At 38.9% G+C, this 19,355-nt stretch overlaps 1 protein-coding gene across 2 annotated transcripts in view; it reads right to left on the bottom strand.

Annotated features, from left to right (window-relative positions):
- Window positions 1-19,355, bottom strand: part of npas1 (neuronal PAS domain protein 1) — a 146,832-nt gene that overhangs the window by 12,027 nt on the left and 115,450 nt on the right. Inside the window, exons 6-8 of one of the 2 annotated variants that reach the window (XM_061972803.2) lie at window positions 5,044-5,221; window positions 4,848-4,963; window positions 17-213 (exon numbers count right to left, since the gene is read on the bottom strand). In XM_061972803.2, coding sequence (XP_061828787.2) covers window positions 17-213; window positions 4,848-4,963; window positions 5,044-5,221 — 491 coding nt within the window. The remainder of the gene's footprint in view (window positions 1-16; window positions 214-4,847; window positions 4,964-5,043; window positions 5,222-19,355) is intronic. The other variant, XM_061972804.2, reaches the window with a different exon arrangement.

Raw genomic sequence — 19,355 nt, 5'->3', positions numbered from 1 at the left:
AACGATGAGGCTTCACCTGTTCTCGCAGTACGTGACCTGCAGGTCCATGTTGACCCGGAAGACAAACATTTGGCTCTCCATGCGGACCTCGTTGAGCGAGGAGGGCGGCAAGGTGTGAGCGAGCACCACCATTCCCATCGGTCGGTGTATTGAGCGCGTGGAGCCCGGAACAAGTGCAGGCCGGTAGCGGATTCTCCCAGTCACATGGATCACCTGAGGATAAAGAACAACAATAGCAGTCACACACAAATGGATTCATTAATGAAATGATGCAAAGATGAATAGAAATATATTCATTTTGATTCCATCTCAGCTAAAGAATGCAGCAGCCCTGTCTTTGCAGAGCAATAAAAGGCAGCGCGCAGCTATTCAGTGTGAAATAAGGTCAAAGCAATAAAACACAGTGAAAACGACCATCTTGACACGGCTGCGAAACACTGGTGGAGCAAAACAAAGTGACAAGGCTCTGCTTGCTATTCCTTCATGCAAAAAACAAGGACAAAGACATTACATTAGGTACACCTGAGAGAACATATATTCTGGTGAAGGGACAAGCGGTACAAAATGGATGGATGGATGGAACACAATTTTTATTGGATCGTCTATTATTAACTGAATGGTCTAAATTTTAAAAAAAAAAACATATTTGATGTAATTATCATATTGAGGTGAATATAAGAACACCCTGAATATGAGCTCTTTTTCAAGACAAAATACAAATTCATCTTTTATTAAAATGATGTTCCCAATAAAACAGCAACTGGCAGATTGCCTAAAAACAAGAATACCATATTTATTAGCTGTTGTTTGATGACTTGCTAAGAACCTTGAAGACACCTTGTTTTTTCAAAGCCAATCTTTGTGTCAAGGCGGCATCTCATCAAGTCACTGGTGTGTGTGTGAGTGGCAGGAAGAAAAGCTTTGACTCCACAGGAGAGAAGTCGTTGGGCATCACTTGTTGGATTGCATTTACAAATGTCTAAAACCTAAATACAAGACATGTTACTTTTTTAGTCTAATATTCAGACAAATACAGTACTAATGTCTATTGTGTTGTTTATCATGATACCTTTGCATATACATTATTATGTACGGTATACGCAAATGTTATGGCATTAAGTAAAATGAAACAAGGACAATCCATGTTCAAACATTTACACTGTTGGCAAATTTCATGATATAATGTGTAAATACGATGTGAGTACATTTTGTACGCTTTTTAGTTTATAGGTATATGGTATGGCAATACATTACATAGATCTGAGTATGTTTGGGTAGCAAGGAGGAGGCACATTTCTAATTTGGGTCAAGACAATAATAAAAAAAAGAGAAAGTTATGGTAAAATATACAAGTGAAAAGGTGTGTTGGTGCTGGATTGGAATGTGTGAGTGTGATTTTTTTTTCTTTATTACAAAATTAATCTATCCATTAAACTTCTTCTTCTTCTTCTTCTCCAGATTTTGGTACGCTCTACCTTCCACATTTTTCACACAATTCAAACCGTTCCAATTTCAAACTGTTCAGCCTATTTGGGAATCGCGGGCTTTCCCTTGACAAATTCCAAACATTCCCAGATTTCCCAGATTTCCAGGTTTTCCGGGACATTTTTCCCATTCAAAATGATTTGGCCATTTTTCAAACTTCTACCATTTCCACATTTTTCAACCGATTTAAACCATTCCCCCTTCAACATATTCCACTCATCATGGACATTCAAACTATAATTTTTCCAAGTTCAAAAATATTCCAGCAATTCTCCAAATTCCTGTTTTTTCAAACCCTTTTTTGACACTTTTTTCTGGCGACTACTCCTTCCACATTTTTCAACGCATTTCAACCGTTCCACCATCCAAACATTCCTCTTAATCAGGACAACAAGCAAAGTTGTTTGTCGAACTGGAAAAATTCCCGGTTTTCCCGAAATTCCAGGAATTCCTTAATAACATTTCTCAATTAAAAATGTTACTAGTTCAACATTTCTCGACCGGTGTGAACATTTTCAACACCAACCATTCCAACTCATTCAGAACATTCAAGTCTTTTAACATTTTCCAAAAAATTCCTGCTTTTCCCAAAATTCACACATTTTCATGAAATTCCCATTGAAACGAATGGGACACATTTTCCAAGTTCCACAATTCCCACATTTTTCATCTGATTCAAACTATTCCAACTTCAAAATATTCTGCCTGTTTGGGAATTGTGTGCTCTAATTCAGCAATTCTAAAAAAAAATCCAGGATTTCAGTTCTACTTCAACATTGGAGCATTCACACGCAATTCCTTCAGGAATTGCCTCATCTAGTTGAATAATGTATGTTAGTGTACTTGCAGTTTGAGGTGATAGAGAACTATACTGTGTGGAGATGCAGACAGGGTCATAAATAGGAGTGTCCAGTTATAACGTTTTCACTTTCGATACTGGTGTTGGAGCTTTTTAATATTGGTCGATACCAATATTGATCTGAAAGGATATAATATTATTCTTTTTAAGTGTGGAAATGTGTCAACCAGACAAAGCAAGACCGTGTTTTTTGGACTATAAGCCGCTACTTTTTACTACGCTTTTGCAATCTGGGACTTATAAAACGGTGCGGTTAATTTATGGATTTTTCTTTGCTAAGGGCAATACTGTTTTGTATTCAACAAATCATTTTAATTTAACACCGACAGAGACATTGAAAAAGTGTGCCATTGTTTGTGCTATGGCGCAATCTTTTGGACAAGTTTGCTCACTGCAGGTGCCGCCGGTTTCAAAATGTACTTCCGGGTTCGTGCCTCGAACCAGATTTGTAAGTCCCGTTTCGTCTATTCGTCCATAGCGTTTCTGATCAAAAGGATTCTTCATTTATCACTCCAAGCAACATTTGTAAGTTTTCCAATATAACTGAAACAATTCATACTTACTAAACAGTATCATGTGTGATGTCTTTAGGAGTGTTTTCATGCATAGTTGTACGTGCTATTGTAATGTAATCAAGCTAGCGTCGTTAGCATTAGCTGATATGCTAACACATTTACAAGTGTCTGTGTTAGTACTAATTTACGACGACATTCTTTTTGTATTGTTCCACCAAAACGTCATCGTGGAGTTATTGAATCTGTTTAGCTGATTGGAGAGCTAGCTTACGCAACTAGTGGGTCCATGACAATGACTTCGGTTTTGTTTGATCAGTCGTTTTACTGTCATGTTACAAACACCGTTTGGAAACAATTAAGGTGTGTAAATAAACATTTACAAAATCTTTCGTAAAAGTATATATCTGTGGCTTATAGTACGGTGCTGCTAATGTATGTACAAATATTTATTTCTTGTCAAATTTGGTGGGTGCGGCTTAAATACCGGTGCGCTCTATAGCCCGGAAAATACTCTAGTAGATATGAAAAACTCTAAGCTATTATCAACCGTCTGGAATAGACATATGCTGTCTTTGAATTGAAATTAAATGAAAATAGGTGTTTTTGACGACACCTTGTGGCCACAATAATTCATGAAGTTGAGCGCATGACGCAATGAGTCGAATGATGCGGACATGTTTGTTACATTTCTGCCTTGGAGACTTTGTATCTGTAGGTAATATGTGAATATAATTATTTGATACTTGTTTAGATTGACAAATGTGTTGTTTTAAAATGCAATATTGTTCAACTAAGTACAGTTATTACATATATCTAGCTTGGTGTGCTTAGTTGTTCTATAGCTGCAAGCTTTTAGTAGCCTGGCACTGTAGCCTTTTTGTAATGACTTCACTAAAATACAAAAAAATACCAATCTTGTGTGATTATTGGAGGAGATTGAGCTGTTAAATGGCTGTCTGGTGTTGCACAAGTAGGACTGCTTGTATCGGAGCTTTATATCGGAGAATTTAGATCAGTGTCAAAGTCAAGGCCCGAATTATCTATGGCCCCCGGGATGATATTTGATTCGTATTATAACCAGCCCGCAGGCCACAACCGCCTGCTGCTGTTTTGCACGCACCAATATTCCATCAGTGTTGGTGCTAGGAGTTTTCAAAATGGGGTCCCAGGGACCCGATCAAGTCATAAAAATGGGGTCACATAGTAAATTTTGGGGGGTCTTGCAACCGTTTTGAAAACAAATGATAAATGTATGCATTATCCTGTTATATCTCACATTCTATATTGTGTTTTGGAAAAAGGTTGCCATAAACGTTCATTATAAAAAATAATACAAAAGAAAACAATTTTTTATGCATATGTAAAAGTATTTAGTTTTAAACATTCATTCACTTTTTTCTTTCATTCATGGATCTAAACTTTACCACTGATGGTATTTTTTTCTATATTTTTATTGTAATATTTGGATGGATTTTCAGAATGTGTTTGTTCTATTTTTGGCCAAAGTAAGACAAAAAAAACGATCTGATTTTTATTTTTTTAGTTTTAATGCCCTGAGATGAGGTGGCGACTTGTCCAGGGAGTACCTCGCCTTCCGCCCAAATGCAGCTGAGATAAGCTCCAGCACCCCCCGCAACCCCAAAAGGGACAAGCAGTAGAAAATGGATGGAAAATGGATTGATTTTAATGCCATGATTTTAATAGCGGCCCACGTGTGCACAGATTTTCCTCCATGCGGACCCTGAGCTAAAATGAGTTTGACACCCCTGATTTAGATGCAAGCCGATATCGGATCGAGACACTCCGAGTCATAACAGTACAAACAACTTTCAATGTAGCCAAACTAAAAAAAACATATTGTTAAAATAGTAAATGTCAGTCAAATCTGTACATTATTATCTTTGCAAAGCCAGAATTCTTAAATGAATTGGATCTCATCAGATTGTGTCGGTGTACCTACTGATGAGAAATAAATCATCGCGAGTCACCTTGTATCCAGAGGATTTGACGTGCAGACCTCTTTTGGTGAGCGTGGACTTCATGCGAATAAAGAAGCCGCGATCGGGAGGTTCATCAACCGGGGAGTGAGGACTGGACGGAGCTGCTGAAGATTACAGAAAAGGAGATTAATGGCCAGTGTTCATCTCTGTGTTGTAGTGATTACTGACAGCGTGATCACAGTACCGGGCTCGGGCGTCCCGGACAGGGAGGAGGCTGAGGCGGAACTGGAGGGAACGCTCTCGGGCCCCGTGTGGCAGCCGGCCTCCGCCCGCAGATGAGGCCTGATCCCCAGCCGCTCGGCCATCTCCACGTGGTCGGCCGGGTGGATGTAGTCGAACACGCTGCTGCCCGTAAGCTCCACCTGAGGACGGACACACACACGCGCTTGTTCAAAAAAGGTGAGCGCGCACACACATTAAACACACACCCGCCAAGAAAAATCAATATGTGTTATGACAGGAAAATGAAAACCTTGCTGTGGGTTACAATTCAACAAGGAGTGTGGCAGTTGTAAGACATTCCCACATGTACACACACGGTCTCAGAGGAGCAAGTGACTACAGTATTACTCAAATAAGCAGGGAAGATAAAAATCAATTGTATGTGCTGATTAAAAACGGGTGAAGTCTAAGTATCTCCTGAGGTCGCATCACTATTCTTCTCTCCCCACACCCCCCCACGTCCCACCCTGCTCCTTCATTTAGTTGCCGCCGGCAGTCCATCCCAGTAGGCATAAAGAGCTCAGAGCACTCCGTGTGATCCCATCATCACAATACATCATAGTCAAATCTCCAATCATTTAAAGGTAATAATGGCGCCGCTCTTGCATGGCATCCATAAAAAGCGGCACAATCGGAGCAGGCGCGACTCGGCCGGATGCTGTGTGTAAATGAATGTGTGTGTGTGTGTGATATGTACACGCGGCTTCCATTACATCTAAGGTGTGTGTGTTTGTGTGTGTGTGTGTGTGTGTGTGTGCCAATAGCATTCCATCTGATAACGGCGTGGCTGCAGCAGCCTCACACCCTTGTCTGTAGGACAGAGCCATTTATTACGGGATTAGAGCCATTTACTGCAGGCTTTATGGGAGCTTCAGCAGGCCCTCAAGGACAGCCAGGGAGCGAAACAGGGGAACAGCGGAAGCGTCCGGAGCATTCTTCTATAGGGATGGATGATGGCAGTATCCCACATACTTTTTGGATAAACTATATCAAACAATATTAAAGGGAAAAACATTGATTCGTCTAATAGTGAGGGGATTCTCAATGTAGGAGTAGCCAGGGTGGGTTCTGTGTAAGGATGTCCGGATACAATTTTTTTATTTATACGATTCCGATATTGGACAATATCAATATTAATTTGGTATGATATCAGCAGGAATTATAACACATACATTATTTTGTGGTGTGGAATGTTAGAAAAGGTTTGATCAAGTGAAATTATCCAAAAGAACAATGGTAGGTTTGAAAAACACTCACTTTATGGCATAAAAGTATGCACTAGGGTTGTACGGTATACCGGTATTAGTATAGTACCGCGATACTAATGAATCATATTCGGTACTATACCGCCTCTAAAAAGTACCGGTCCCCCACCCGTCCTGTCATGCAGAACGCCCTCAGGAAGAGGTGCTTTAAGACATGGCTAGCTAGCTAGCGGCTAATATCTGTCCGTAGTCAGCAGAGTTGTAACTACTTCAATAGCACTTATCCTTGTCTCCATGGAGACAAATCAAGTACGATTATTTTAAGTATCAACCTTGTAGGGCGCGTGATACCTCTAGATGCTTCATTTCACACTGCAGCACATTGGAGCCATGATAATGGATGAGTATAATCTTATCTATAGTTGACAAAATCAACACAAGATTTCATTATGTCCAATCATTAACCATTGAGGAGAATATCTTAACCATGAACACACTGATCACATGTGAATGAAGTGCATACATGTCACACTGAAAGTGGCCGTATGAACAACGCCAACACTGTCATAACCATGTGCCATATAGTGAAACCATTTTAGGAGAATATTTGCACCGCAACACAACATAAACACTACAGAACAAATTCCCAGAATTCCCTGCAGCACCAACTCTTTTGGGACACTACAAAACAAACGCCATTGGTTGATCAACACCTAAAATCCACTGTAATGATACCAAGTACAATAGCGTATCTCAGGGGTGTCAAACTCAAATACAGAGTGGGCCAAAATGTAAAACTGAACAAAGCCGCGGGCCAAGGTTGAACAAATTAACCTTTTAATAGGGACCCAAACAAGTTTTGCATTGAATATTGAACAAACAAGGCTTATACAACTTTATAGTGACATGCAAAATCGAGTTTGAAATAATAAAATAATAATTACAAAATATCAACGGCATATCAAATAAAAATGTTATAAAAATTTAATGCATTGCAGCCTTCTGAGGTAAATATCAAAATAAACTTTTTCCACAGGCTAATAACAAATTTGAAAATAAAATAACAATAATGAATGAATCAAACATTCAAGCCTTGAGGTAGCAAGAGAAAGTGCATGAATAAAACGTTAATTATTGCTCAGTTTACTACACTGATTTGCTTTAACACTGAATATGGAACAAGCAACGCTTATATAATTGAATAGTGCAAAATAAACTTTCTAAAAACCAACAAAAAAACATCAATGGCATATTAAATAAACAATTGAATGCCTCTTTTCTATTTGCAGCCTTCTGAGGTAAATATCAACATTAACTTTTTCCACAGGCTAATAAATTTGAAAATAAAATAACAATGAATAAACCAACCATTCAGGCCTTTTTACTGCTCAGTTTGCGACACACTGATCTAATCTGATGTCCCCAAGCCAGATACCTGGCATCTTTTCTTGGATGCTAGTTCATTAATGTCGGGGCTCAGGCTTTGAGCTGAGGCAACCTTCATTATCGAACGAAGGTGTTCATCAGTCAGACGTATGCTGTGAGACGTTTTCGCTATTTTCATTGAGTCATACTTGCCAACCCTTCCGATTTTCCTGAGAGACTCCCGAATTGCAGTGCCCCTCCTGAAAAACTCCCGGGGCAACCATTCTCCCGATTTCCACCCGGACAACAAAATTGGGGGCGTGTCTTAAAGGTACTGCATTTTAGCGTTCTTTCTCACTTGAAACCTTCACCCCTTGACATGCGGACCTGAGTGAGGACAGCACGTCGTCTCATCCGCTTTTCCTCCATACCAACAGTATGTCGGACCAGTCACATAATATCTGCGATTTTTCACACACACAGAAGTGAATGCACGCATACTTGATCAACAGCGATACAGGTTACACTGAGGGTGGCCGTATAAAAAACTTTAACACTGAACCCCTTGCAGCCCTAACTCTTCCGAGACCATTGTGGAAACTGTGCGGCGCCAACAGCGTCATACTTTTACTTCAGCGTGTCATCACACTGGAGTTCAAACAGCTCCATTTGGAGGATAGTTGGTGCTTTTTCCACATCAACTGCGAAGGGATTACGGAGCAGTTCAAATCTACATTTCTGACCATCAAAGTCGCCAAATCGCCTACTAAACTCAGCGGCGAGTACACTGAGGTGGGCGAGGTTGGGAGGGGGCGGGGTTTGGTGGTAGCGGGGATGTATAGTGTAGCGTCCCGGAAGAGTTAGGACTGCAAGGGGTTCTGGGTATTTGTTCTGTTGTGTTAATGTTGTGTTACGGAGCGGATGTTCTCCCGAAATGTATTTGTTATTCTTGTTTGGTGTGGCTTCACAGTGTGGCGCATAATTGTAACAGTGTTAAAGTTGTTTATACGGCCACCCTCAGTGTGACCTGTATGGCTGTTGATCAAGTATGCATGGCATTCCCTTGTGTGTATGTGTGTGTGTATTAAAACCGCATATAGTATGTGATTGAGCCGGCACGTTGTTTGTATGGAGGAAAAGCGGACCTTAAAGGCAGTGCCTCTAAGGCACGCCCCAAATGTTGTTATCCGGGTGGGAATCGGGAGGAATCCGGGAGAGTAATTCGCCCGAGAGATTTTTCGGTAGGGGCACTGAAATTCGGGAGTTTTTATCGGCAGGGTTGCCGATTCGCATGTATACAGGCGGGCCAGCTGTAATGTTAATTTGATATATAACTTTGGCCCGCGGGCCAGAGTTTGACACCAATGGCGTATCTAGTCGATACTACTATGATTACATCGACATTTTTTAGCATCACAAAATCTTCTTTCGTTTAAAAAAAAAATATATATTATGTTTATAAACTCAGGAAATATGACCCTGGACACATGAAGACTTTGAATATGACCAATGTATGATCCTGTAACGACTTGGTATCGGATTGATACCCAAATTTGTGGTATCATCCAAAACTAATGGAAAGTATCTAACAACAGAAGAATAAGTGATTATTAAATTTTAACAGAAGTGTAGATAGAACATGTTAAAAGAGAAAGTAAGCAGATATTAACAGTAAATGAACAAGTAGATTAATCATTCATTTTCTACCACTTGTCCTTGATAATGTTGACAAAATAATAGAATGATAAATGACACAATATGTTCTGCATACGTCAGAAGCTAAATTAGGAGGCTTTGTTTGTTTACTTACTACTAGACACGTTGTCTTGTATGTTCACTATTTTATTTAAGGACAAACTTGCAATAAGAAACATATGTTTAATGTACTCTAAGATTTTTTGTTAAAAATAAAGCCAATAATAAAACATTTTGTGGTCCCCTTTATTTAGAAAAGTACCAAAATATTTTGGTACCGGTACCAAAATATTGGTTTTAGGACCAAAATATTGGTATCAGGACAATACTAGTATGTACTTTAATTATTTTGTACTGTGGAATGCTGGACAAGGTTTGATCAAGTGAAAATACTCAAAAGAAGAATGGTAGGTATAAAAATACTAACCTTATGACAGAGTTATGCTTTTAAAGTGGAGTGTTAATTTGTGTTTTGGCGGCACCTAGTGGTCGCAATAATTCATTAATTTACACTCATGATGCAGTAAGCTAAATGATGCGGACACATTTGTTACTGGATACTTTCTAAAACACTTCTACTTTTAATACGTGTGTGTAAGTAATATGCAGAATCCATAATATGCACTACAACAATTTGATACTTTTTTATATTGACAAACATTGTGTTTTGCACTGCAATATTGTTAATTTAAGGACACTTATGACATACTTCGAGCTTGTGTGCTTAACTGTCGTGTATAGTAGCTGCTAGATCCTAGTAGCCTACCATGTTTACATTTTGCAAATATCTTCACTAAAATACAAAAAAGATCACATTTGTGTGTTTATTAGAGGGCATTTAGATGTTAACTGGCGGTCCAGATGTGAACAAGTAAACACCTTGCAGGACTGCTTTTATCGCAGCTTATATCAAAAATGTTTTAGATGCAAGCCGATATTAGATTTTAATATCGTATTGGGACACCAGTAGTTCAACACAAGCCAAAATAATTGAAGCATGAGTCATCTTTGTGTGTGTGAATAGACCCGGCAAACATATGGTTGTACCAGTACAAAGAATAAAATGTTTTCATCCTGTCTCAGTGTGACCATGTTCATCTGTATTGTGATGTTTTTGTTTCAGTTGGTTGACTTGTATGGAAAGGTACTTCACAAGTCAAAGTGGAACTCAAAATCAAAATTGAATCAAAATTGACTGTTAGATTTGTTGGTTGTTGTTTAGTTGACAGGGTAGTCATTTGTTACATCCAGAGACATGTTTATAGAGGACACAAACACTTGACTCGTCCCCCTGGGGGCTCCTCAAGGCTGAACTGACAGCAGTGCTGAAACCAGAGCACTGAGGTGATGCATCTAATAGTCACAATACAACTTTGAGACACTTGTTGTCATATAGTGAACGATAGAAAATATTGATTGAACATCTATCTCGCACAAATCAGGTTATCAAAATATTACAGACTATCCTCTGTATAAGGGGTGTCAAACGTTCGGCCTGCGGGCCGGACCAGGCCCACAAACAGGTTTTATCCGGCCCGCAGGATGAGTTTGCCAAGTCTAAAAAAGAGCCAAAATTTTTTAATGAAAGAAACTGCTGTTCTAAATGTGTCCACTAGATGTCGCATTAGCAATTATTTGCATACTTGTAGATGCTACATATGTAAAAAAAAAACAAAAAAAACACATGATGTTAGTACATCAGTCGAGGAAAATGATCAAACTACATAAATAACATTCTGTAATTTGATTTTGATATTTTTTTATCTTGATAGATTGAAAATTAACCCAGATTATTATTATTATTAATGTATTATTATTATTATTATTATTAATGTATTATTATTTATTTTCTGTTCATTTAATTGATGTATTTGTAGATACTACTTTGTTTTTTTTGGCTGTTCCTTTCTTTTTTTGGGGGGTGGGGGGTGGGTGGTATGGTTGGGATATAAACAAAATATATTTTGACATTTAGGGCAGACAACAGATAAATGATGTATATGAATATGATGTAATGTATATGAATATGATGTAATGGAAAGGAATGTCTGATGCTGGATGTCAATAAAAAAAAGAATGAGTCGACTGACGAACATTATCACATAATTTATTCAGAAAGTATAAATAACGACAAATAAAGATAGAATACTATTAACCGCAACATGCAAGTGTAAAAAAATACCAACAACATTGTGATTTGTATATTTTCAGAATGTGCTTGTTCTATTTTTAAACAAAGAAAACAATCTGAAGTTGTCTTTATTTTTAAGTTATCGTGCCGTGATTTTACCAGTCCAGCCCACTTGGGAGTAGATTTTTCTCCACGTGGCCCCTGATCTAAAATTTGTTTGACACCCCTGCTCTGTATGATGTAGATGTAGATAATGGGACGGCGTGGCACAGTTGGGAGAGTGGCTGTGCCAGCAACCTGAGGGTTCCTGGTTCAATCCCCACCTTCTACCAACCTAGTCACGTCCGTTGTGTCTTTGAGCAAGACACTTCACCCTTGCTCCTGATGGGTCCTGGTTAGCGCCTTGCATGGCAGCTCCCGCCATCATTGTGTGAATGTGTGTGTGAATGTGGAAATAGTGTCAAAGCGCTCTGAGTTCCTTAAAAAAGGTAGAAAAGCGCCATACAAGTATAACCCATTCAGATACAGACTGAATGTTTATTGTTTTAGTACTAAATATTGTATTATTAAACCTACAGTATTATAAATATATAACAAACTTAAATATGCTAAGGTTTTTAATATGTCTACCAATTTCATTAAATACCAGTCACTTATTTAGAACAATGATTTCCTTTATAAGTATCCGTCCACGTGCTGTGTGCCAGAGAGTCTAAATTGGACCGGATGAATAATACACAGAATTAATTAACTTCATTACGCAGCTTTACCAGAGATCAAAAGTGTAATTTCCTCATACTTGAGTTTTCTTCAGATTCAAAACTGACTTATTCATCCTGGTAAAAAAATGTAAAGTTTTCATCAAGAGGCTGAGGGATTTGACAAGAACGTGGACCAGGTCGGTTGTCTAAGGCTGCGCTGGTGCCCATTTGCACTGGTGCGCTGTTATTTTTGTCATGGGGACAAAAGGCAAAGAACATATGCATAAAGTCATGACTTGGTTGGGCAGCTTTTGTCACATTTAATGTGATGTAACTTTGGTATTCAAAACAGAAATGTCATCTCCTGGGTTAAATGTGCAGGTTATTTTTATGTTCTATTATATTCACCAGCTTGGATTTAACTTCCAACACATCTTCTCTTACATACAGTCACACATGTGTTAGCGATCACTTGTCTATGGCGGACACTTGCCGATAGTGACCACAAAAAATTCCCCCCGCAGAGAAAAGCAGTGGTATAAACGAGGGATAACGCGTTAACTTGAAGTTCCTTTAACGGTGATCATTTTTTTAATGCGCGATTAACGTGCATGCGTCCTGCTTTCTTTTTTACCCTTGGTCCGATCCATAACGTGAGGAAGTCTAATGGTGTCCTGTTGAGCCACAAACGGGAAAATTGAAGTGAAGTGAAGTGAATTATATTTATATAGCGCTTTTCTCTAGTGACTCAAAGCGCTTTACTTAGTGAAACCCAATATCTAAGTTACATTTAAACCAGTGTGGGTGGCACTGGAAGTAGGTGGGTAAAGTGTCTTGCCCAAGGACACAACAGCAGTGACTAGGATGGCGGAAGCGGGGATCGAACCTGCAACCCTCAAGTTGCTGGCACAGTCGCCGTGAGACTGCAGACACTTTTGCCGCTTGTAGAGAGGAGGAGCTTCATGTCCGTGTTTACATTAAAGTTGAGTGCATCGATAACATAAAATGTAGATTGTTACTCAAACTGCTTTAGTAAGCTCAGCAGAAAAAAAAGATGGTAGAGAGGAAGACTACGGTCACTTTTATCTGAAACTTTCGTCAAAACATGTCAAGTCACTTTACATACCAATCACACACTTCGGGATTTACAATAACAGTGCTACGCTTCCCATCTGGTCTAACCAACAAAACAATGAAATATTGTCTTACAATATGATCATGCTTTGTCAAAAATGTTTTGTTATGTAATCTGTGATATTTCTACCCAAATAAATGTTTTCTGGCAGATTGAAATAAAGTTTGTATTCTTCTATATCGTGTTCTGATTCATAGTCCGCAAATACAGAATGTTTAGCAGGCTGAATATTACATTTTATTAGTGAATAGAGAAGGTTAACACATTGTCATGCAGAAATATGAATACCATTAACTTGTACAACATGTAATGTACAGAATATCAGAAGCATTTATTTAAAATTAAAGTACCAATGATTGTCACACACACACACTAGGTGTGATGAAATTATTCTCTGCATTTGACCCATCACCCTTGATCACCCCCTGAGAGGTGAGGGGAGCAGTGAGCAGCAGCTGTGGCCACGCCCGGGAGTCATTTTTGGTGATTTAACCCCCAATTCCAACCCTTGATGCTGAGTGTCAAGCAGGGAGGTAATGGGTCCCATTTTTATAGTCTTTGGTATGACTCGGCCGGGGTTTGAACTCACGACCTACCGATCTCAGGGCGGACACTCATTTAGGTAGAAATATCATAGATTACATTAACAAACATCTTTGACAATCAAAAGCATGATCGTAACAAAGTACATTTAATTAATGTGTGAAATATGGTGTATAAACATAGAAGTGTAGCTCTTCTCTTGAGAGTGCAAGTGCTTCTACAGCAGAAATACAACTTATGTATTCCTACAAAATCTGGCAAGACACCAACACACTGCAGGTAATTTTATTGTCATTAAAAGCCTGTTAATGTCCTGTTTGCGTTGAGCTGTTTAATAAAGCATAGGGTTTAAAACACGTCATTAAAGCAAAATAATTGTCCAGTCTAGGTAATAAAAACGTGAAAATTATCTGTCTAGGGTACACAAATTAATGACAAAAATGTATATTTAGGTGCAATTTGTCACGATAAATTTTGAGTTAACTATGAACAAACTGCGATTAATCGCAATTAAATATTGTAATCCTTTGACAGCCCTGGTATAAACCTCATCATATAAACTCTATTTTGCATCCCGTTTTTTTTTTTTTTTTACTTCATATAGCAGCCAATAAAATCAAAATGTGATGCAATAATGCATAATGTTAGTGCAGTGTTTTTCAACCACTGTGACGTGGCACACTAGTGTGCCGTGAGATACAGTCTGGTGTGCCGTGGGAGATGATCTAATTTTATTTATTTGGGTTAAAAATATTGTTTGCAAAACCAGTAATTATAGTCTGCAAATGATGTGTTGTTGTTGAGTGTCGGTGCTGTCTAGAGCTCGGCAGAGTAACCGTGTAATACTCTTCCATATCAGGAGGTGGCAGCCGGTAGCTAATTGCTTTGTAGATGTTGGAAACAGCGGGGGGCAGCATGCAGGTAAAAGGGTATCTAATGCTTAAACCAAAAATAAACAAAAGGTGAGTGCCCCTAAGAAAAGGTATTGAAGCTTAGGGAAGTCTATCAGAACGAAACTATAACTGAACTGGCTACAAAGTAAACAAAAACAGAAGGCTGGACGACAGCAAAGACTTACTGTGGAGCAAAGACGGCGTCCACAATGTACATCCGAACATAACTTGACAAACAACAATGTCCCCACAAAGAAGGATAAAAACAACTGAAGTATTCTTGATTGCTAAAACAAAGTAGATGCGGGAAATATCGCTCAAAGGAAGACATGAAACTGCAACAGGAAAATACCAAAAAAAGAGAAAAAGCCACCAAAATAGGAGCGCAAGACAAGAAGTAAAACACTGCACACAGGAAAACAGCAAAAAAGTCCAAATAAGTCAGGGTGTGATGTGACAGGTGGTGACAGTACACCTACTTTGAGACAAGAGCTATAGTGATGCATGCTTGTTATGGTTTAAATGCATATCCAACAATTGCGACAACAACCTTTTACTGTCAACTGAGTTTAATTTTTTAATGATTTCTGCGCCTTGGCTCAAAAAAGGTTGAAAAACACTGTTAGTGAATTGAGTCTCAGTTATCATTTGTTCACTCTGCTTAAGATAAACTTTCTTCAATATCAATTGTTTTTTTACTTTTTTCTTTAATGTTTAAGTTTGATCATTTAATAAATAATGGTAATTAACAATGACACTCGCTTGCGTTTGAAGTAAAACAGTGACAATACTGCAAGGGCTTCCCCTAAAATGTCCAAAAAAGTGGTAAAATATCTACTGGTACTTGGTATTTACGTTTCATTGACTAAATATTTGCTAGAATGCATTCAACTTTTTTTTTTTAGAACTTTCGTGACAGCTAATGAGACTTTCCTTTCATTCATTGTAGTAGCGTCACAGTGCATTAAATCAGTGTTCCTTAACCATAGGAGGGGAGCCCATTGTTGGGCCAAAAAATATCTGTTTCTCAGCTGTGGTCTGTATGGGCCGCAGCTGTACTCAGTTGTAGTACACTTTTCCACCACTTGTGGCAGTAATGACAATCTCAAACAAACAAGAAATCATAGAGAAGTTTATTAAGCGCTTCTTACGCGGCAAAATTCTGACTAAAATTGTGAAGCTGTATTTTCATCTGCACTTCAATTTTGTTGACAGTTTATTGAAAAAACATACATAGTACTTTACGTTAAAATGTATTTATTTAAGCACTGAGTGATTGTATGTTTATTTATTTTTCATCTGACCTAAGCCTTGATAATAATTGTTGTGATCAACACATGGTTTCATGTCATTTGACAAGAATGTAAACTATAAGTAGGTTAGATATAATTATTGTATATGATTCAAATTAGAGATGTCCGATAATATCGTCAGTCCGATATTATCAGTCGATAAATGCTTTTAAATGTAATATCGGAAATTATCGGTATCGGTTTCAAAATTATCGGTATCAGTTTCAAAAAGTAAAATTCATGACTTTTTAAAACGCTGCTGTGTACACGGACGTAGGGAGAAGTACAGAGCGCCAATGAACCTTAAAGGCACTGCCTTTGCGTGCCGGCCCAGTCACATAATATCTACAGCTTTTCACACACACAAGTGAATGCAAGGCATACTTGGTCAACAGCCATACAGGTCACACTGAGGGTGGCCGTATAAACAACTTTAACACTGTTACAAATATGCGCCACACTGTGAACCCACACCAAACAAGAATGACAAACACATTTCGGGAGAACATCTGCACCGTAACACAACATAAACACAACAGAACAAATACCCAGAACCCCTTGCAGCACTAACTCTTCCGGGACGCTACAATATACACCCCCCGCTACCCCCACCTCAACCCCGCCCCCCCCAACCCCGCCCACCTCAACCTCCTCATGCTCTCTCAGGGAGAGCATGTCCCAAATTCCAAGCTGCTGTTTTGAGGCATGTTAAAAAAAATAATGCACTTTGTGACTTCAATAATAAATATGGCAGTGCCATGTTGGCATTATTTTCCAAAACTTAAGTTGATTTATTTTGGAAAACCTTGTTACATTGTTTAATGCATCCAGTAGGGCATCACAACAAAATTAGGCATAATAATGTATTAATTCCCTGACTGTATATATCGGTATCGGTTGATATCGGTATCGGTAATTAAGAGTTGGACAATATCGGAATATCGGCAAAAAAGCCATAATCGGACATCTCTAATTAAAATCAAAAGATTACTAATTTAGTGTTAATAATTGAGTGGGCCCGCGGGCCGATCTGTCGTGACATGGTTGGGTCCAGAGGTCAAAAAAGGTTAAGAACCCCTGCATTAAATGGTGTTGAAGTTAAGCGTCCATTGACTTCAGTGGGGGAGCATAGAGTAGGTTGTTCCACTGCAGCCAAATTAGAAAGTCATTGGCTAAATGCTCGGCTTTTACCGCTCATCAGAGCATCACTGGAAGTGAATGGAAAGTAGGCTTGGCCTCGGCCGGCCAGGACGCTGAGCTTCCGCATGTGGATTGGATGATCTGTCAGAGGCTAAATTCCTTTTTGATTGACAGCAAAATGAGTCATGGCTCCAACCACACAGCCTGTGAGCCTTAGAGAGGTCATTAAGATGCACGACCAGCACAAGATCAGTGCCAGGTCCATTGCAGAGAAGATCAGCATTCAGGGTCACCACTGTGGCCGCACAAAAATCCTCAACATCATTACTGCATACCTGCATATAGTGGTCACCTGTCTATCATACCAAAGACTACAAAAATGGGACCCATTACCTCCTTGCTTGGCAGTCAGCATCAAGGGTTGGAATTGGGGGTTAAATCACCAAAAATGATTCCCGGGCGCGGCCACCGCTGGTGCTCACTGCTCCCCTCACCTCCCAGTGGGTGAACAAGGGGGTGGGTCAAATGCAGAGGTTAATTTCACCACACCTAGTGTGTGTGTGACAATCATTGGTACTTTACTTTACTTTTATACCAGTATTTTCATCACGCTCTCATGGTTGATGACAATAAAGCATTCTATATAGTGGGCACTTTTGACCACTATAGATATCTAGTGACCACGATACACAAATGTCCGCCAAGTAGGAATCATTAAATATAAATCCAATATTTCCATAGGTAGAGAATAAAAAACAGTTTAAGACCCTCTAAACATGTTTTTCAACTTTATGAGAGCCCTGTAGACATGAAATAACACCCTTTAGTCACCTTTACACTCTTTTATTTCAATATAGTAATGCTACCTGAGGCTGAGCCAATCAGAGGCCACGATACCGCACATCGCGCTCTGTTTGGTTTGGTCTCATCTATTGGCCAATACAAGTGTAGTATTGACTTTTTTTCGTTTATTTAGCAATATATATGCTTAAAATGCTTAATTTAGGCTAAAAATGTTGTAGAATATGCTTTTTAAAAAGAAGGAAAAAAAACAAACGACATCCGCAATGTGGTGAAGCCACAATATTGAAAGTTCAATGTGGTTAAGGACGATTGCACCGTGATCACTTTGGGCACAATAACCATGATATATCATTTTCATATCGCTACATCCCGACTCATATCAAAATCAGGGGTGTCAAACTAATGTTAGCTCAGGGGCCACATGGAGGAAAATCTATTCCTACAACGGGTAAAATCATGGCATAATAACTTAAAAATACAACTACGACAACTTCAGATTTTCTTTTTTACTTTGGCCCAAAATAGAACAAGCACATTCTGAAAATTGACATATAATAAATAATCCTTTTGACAAAACACTTCAAGTTAGTGAACAATTTGTGCAGTTTCAAAAACACCATAAAGAACACAATGTATTTAGACTTAATCTCAGTTTATCTACAAAGCAATTACATTTTAACTCACAGCCCATCTAGGATTGAACAAGAACAAAATAAAGCATAAATAAAAACGGTTCTATGTATCAACTACCTTATTTGTGATTTGTACTGTTCAATTTCTTTAAATTTGCAAAGAAGACAATAATTTTCACAGAACTATATCAATGTGCAGTGTCTCATGCAGCATTTTAAGTGGGATTACCAATTGCTTATTGTACTCCTGTTTGTTTTAAGTTGGGTTGAGGGGGAGGAGTCGCAGCACCGCTTCCTTGCATAATATAAATGCTATTGCGACACCCAGTGGACACATTTAGAACAGCGGTTTCTTTAGTTTAAAATTGCCGCTCAATTTTACACTTGGCAAACTCATTTCGCGGGCCAGATTGAACCTGTTAGCAGGCCTGAACCGGCCCGCGGGCCACATGTTTGACATCTATGTTCTAAATGCTTTTCAAATATTTGTTGTCAATTTATCCATACATGCAAAACATAAGGAAGTTTCTCTCTCGCCTATACTGTACTCCGGAGAAAATTTCCCCAAGCTCGGGGAGAGAGTGGCCGCTGCGTGCAAACGCACCGCCAAGCAGTTGCCATTTAAAAAACAGGACACATCAAAGAGACTACAGACAGACGTCATGTTGTCGCCACAAAACAAAAACGCACACCTCTTCAGCAAAACAACCATCCAGACAGGGTACAAAAATGGCACTG

The sequence above is a fragment of the Nerophis lumbriciformis genome, linkage group LG17, assembly GCF_033978685.3.
Source record: "Nerophis lumbriciformis linkage group LG17, RoL_Nlum_v2.1, whole genome shotgun sequence".
Taxonomy (NCBI): Eukaryota; Metazoa; Chordata; class Actinopteri; order Syngnathiformes; family Syngnathidae; genus Nerophis; species Nerophis lumbriciformis.
This window is presented reverse-complemented; position numbering and strand designations above follow the sequence as displayed.